The following is a 3,931-nucleotide window of genomic DNA, read 5'->3' as shown; positions in this document are numbered from 1 at the left end:
CGGTGCGTTATCAACTTTGTTCTCATCCTAAATCCAAAACACTCTACCAGCTACTAGGAAGGAAATTAACTCTGTCCCTGCTGAAACCAGGACAATGTGTTATTCAGCCTCAACATTTCAAAGTTCAGTTAAGCCTTGGAGATGTACCAGTGTTCATATCTTTGTCTTAAGTTGTTCCACGTTGCTTCTAAGAGAATAAAAGAATTCAAAATTTATTGACATCATAAGGATTCTGCTTCTACAGTCAGATAACTCTGTCCCTGCTGAAACCAGGACAATGTGTTATTCAGCCTCAACATTTCAAAGTTCAGTTAAGCCTTGGAGATGTACCAGTGTTCATATCTTTGTCTTAAGTTGTTCCACGTTGCTTCTAAGAGAATAAAAGAATTCAAAATTTATTGACATCATAAGGATTCTGCTTCTACAGTCAGATAGCTGAGGATAGACTACCAGTTTACAAGTTCCCCTGAGGCTAATTCATCATATTCTTTAACACTGCACTGAAATCCATTCTATCCTATTTGAGAATTTTGCACATCCATTGCAAACAAATCAATACTTAACAGAAAAATGGTTACTTTAGTACCATTGCAGAATGCACAATTTAAACAAAGCTTATTTCAATACATCATCATGTAGTACAATGGATTTTCACTGAAGACTGGAACAAAACACTTTATGACGCAGAAGCCTGTTACACTGTAATCCAAACACTAAGAAGAAACCTAAAGTACAATTCGTCATAATTACAGACCCCAAGTAGTTAATTACTGACCCATGTTTCTTAGTCAGCTTTACCAAAATCTTTGGTATCCCTATCCAGAAAGAAATACAAATACCAGTTGATTTCTGAAGATTGAAAGTGTTATTAGGCTAATTTCACTACTTTAATTTTTTCAATATTTAACCATGTTATCCGTATCTTTAGATTTCTACATTGTTCAGGGAGAAGAAGGGGGCCTCAGCCATCCTCCTCTTCTTCATTATTTCAAGTTACTGCAGTGCATTTTCCTCTCATGCAGTCACAGCCACACAACTGTTGCATGCCTCTGCCTGTGCTAAAATGCTATCCTTGCCCTCAATAAGGTGATAATAATATGCACAGCTTGAGAATAATAGAGATTTGCTTGACAGAAATTGTTCAATAATACAATAAAAGATAATAATATTCAAATTTATGTCTGGTAAATTTTGTTTTCAGAACAAAAAACCTTGATACTGAAAACGAAATACAAACACTGAAATCATCTAAAAGCCTTAGGTCATTCTTTTTTTTAATCAAAGGGACTTAGTTTGGTTGTTTTTTCTTGCTGCAAAACAATGCACTGTTTTTCACAAGCTGGATGAATTGGAATCAAATAATTTCCAAACTATAGCAGAGTATTTCAGCTCCAAATGGCCAGCATTTGCTAGCATGCTATGAATAATATTTAACCAGTGGAAAGTATTCAGGGTCATCATAACCTTTGGGAATGAGACAGCTTGTATTAATTCCTTGTGCTCATTAACAGCTCTTTTTAGCTTGCCAGATTGCAGCTGGCTGGGCAGGTGGATCAGAACTGTTAATGTGGAGGAATAAAGGACAAAAACCGGGCACACACTAGCACAGAATTAGCACAAACCATATCTAGATAAAAACCAAAAGGTTATGATGTCCTTTCATGTCTGGAAAAATACAGAACACATTTGGTTGAGAAAGACTTTTTTCTTCAAACAGAAAATGCAATGCACATATTCCTGTACAGCAAATTTCTGTTAACTTTCCCTGCCCATCGGTTTACATCAGAGAGATATGATACTGCAGTACACTGAGATTCTACCAAAGGCTGCCAAAAGCAATTCACCATCAGTACCATTATTATGCTATGCAAAACTGCATCAAACCTTAGATCAAACACACAACACGCTCTTTTAAAGCGCTAGTAGAAATCTCTGGTCCGTATCAAATTATTATTGTTCTTTCTCAAATGTCATGACCGAGTGGTGACAGCAAGACTGCTACATTCTCAAATTAGCTACCATAAAAAAGCATAAACAGAAGATTTTAAAACAGCAGGTTATTGAGTCAGGAGGAGGGACAATGTGACCCTAATCTTTCTGTGGGAGTATTTTCTAGAAGATTTAAAGTGAATTATAAGTCACTGATAGATGAGATTTGCTCATGACTACTAATAGATGCGTATGATGGGAGTTATACACAGTTCTGGAATACGGTATAAATGAATACAAGAAATGCTAAAAGGAGCTCTGAAATTCAATACCAATAGAAGGAAGGCATGATCTTCAGAAAAAAGGAAAGCACAGATGATGATATTTTAAGTGCTATGCTTGCAAGAGTTAAAAATTTGAAGAAATACATGCCAAGTATGTGGTTATTCTCTGCTTGCTGGCACTCTCTGAACAGTGATACAATCACTCACTGTGAGTCATTATCAACAGCAAGCACAGAGATGGAAGCTGTTGTTAAACAAACTGAGTGTGGTCAACACAAAGAACCCACCTTCACGACCAATAACAGATCTTGAGGCTGTCTGGAAGCCAATAATTCCCGCCACGTTGTCACTTGCCAGAATAATCACTGTGACAGTGTCAAAACTGGGCAGAATCCGACTCCCTCCTTCAGTATGGACCAGGCTGATTATGATACTTTCATTATCCTCTGGCTCTGGATCATCTAAAATGGTCAGTGTGACCACCTTTTTTGTTTCCCCTACAAAGAGAAGAACATATACATACTTAGGTGTGCACATGGAAATCACCTTTTAAAAAGCCTTAATCATCTCCTTTTGTAGGAAATACTTAAAAAATATAAAAATGGACATGAAGCATATTTATTTATTTACCAGTCTAGAAGTTACTGAATGTCATTATGAAGTTTTATTTAATTACTACTGAAAAGTTACATTAGGGAAATGTAATTATCAACTTAGTAAATATACTATGTAGAAATTAACAATGTAGGCATAACTTCTGAATGCCTAGAATTCTTTGTATGCATTTTAAGTTCTCTGACTTTCAAATTTAACCTAGAAAAGGGGAATATCATTCTTGTAAAAAATTACCAAGTGCGTAAGTTCTCTGATGAACCATATACACAAGTCTGTACACTCAATTTGAATATATTCACTGGGCCAGCAAATGCATTAAAATGGGCTGTCATTGTGGTAGTTACTTGTCTTCTAGACTATCATAGAATGATAGTGTAAATGGCAAACACGATCAATTACCAGTCTCTAATAATGTTAGAATTTACAACATAACCCTCTTGCTCAGTGCATGTGCATAACCTGTGTTTTACGATTATGAGAATATCCGTTTACAAGATACACATATTTCTTGCCACACTGTGTTTCAAAATACTTTGAAAGCAGTTTTTACCAAACTTATAACCACGAATGTAATTACATGTCAGCCTCAGAATCACTGCTGGCAACCATTCTTTTGAGTTCAGATGATTTAGCAAGCTAGCTAGTACACTAGAATCTTTACTATACCCCCATAAATTGCTTTCAAAATAACTGTTCAGTCAACTCTGACTTTGAAAATAGAAAATACATCTGTCATACTGTGTGGTACTTAAGTAATGTCTGCCATTGACTTGTTTGTCCTGTTTGCAATTTTTTTTTAATATGCTGTTATGTTATGAAATCCGATCTCAGAATCTAAAAAGAGACGTCATGAAAAATTAGTACTTGAAGGTTAACAAAAAAGCATTTAGGCCTGATTCTCATTTTCATTATCCTTGATATAACAACTATCTTTAGCATTATTATTCTTCCTTTATTTGATAAAAAGGTAATCTTTATAATGCACACTTGTCGTGGTTTAACCTCAGTCGGCAACTGAGCACCACGCAGCCACTCGCTCACTCACTCACCCCCCGCAGTGGGAAGGGGGAGAGAATCGGAAGAGTGAAAGTGAGAAAACTCGT

General features: G+C 36.0%; 1 protein-coding gene across 1 annotated transcript in view; it reads right to left on the bottom strand.

Annotated features, from left to right (window-relative positions):
* ADGRV1 (adhesion G protein-coupled receptor V1) overlaps nucleotides 1-3,931 on the bottom strand; it is a 305,425-nt gene that overhangs the window by 231,120 nt on the left and 70,374 nt on the right. The window contains exon 35 of the mRNA XM_019474377.1: nucleotides 2,501-2,710. Coding sequence (XP_019329922.1) covers nucleotides 2,501-2,710 — 210 coding nt within the window. The remainder of the gene's footprint in view (nucleotides 1-2,500; nucleotides 2,711-3,931) is intronic.

Source organism: Aptenodytes forsteri, unplaced genomic scaffold, assembly GCF_000699145.1.
Source record: "Aptenodytes forsteri isolate BGI_AS27 unplaced genomic scaffold, ASM69914v1 Scaffold41, whole genome shotgun sequence".
Taxonomy (NCBI): Eukaryota; Metazoa; Chordata; class Aves; order Sphenisciformes; family Spheniscidae; genus Aptenodytes; species Aptenodytes forsteri.
This window is presented reverse-complemented; position numbering and strand designations above follow the sequence as displayed.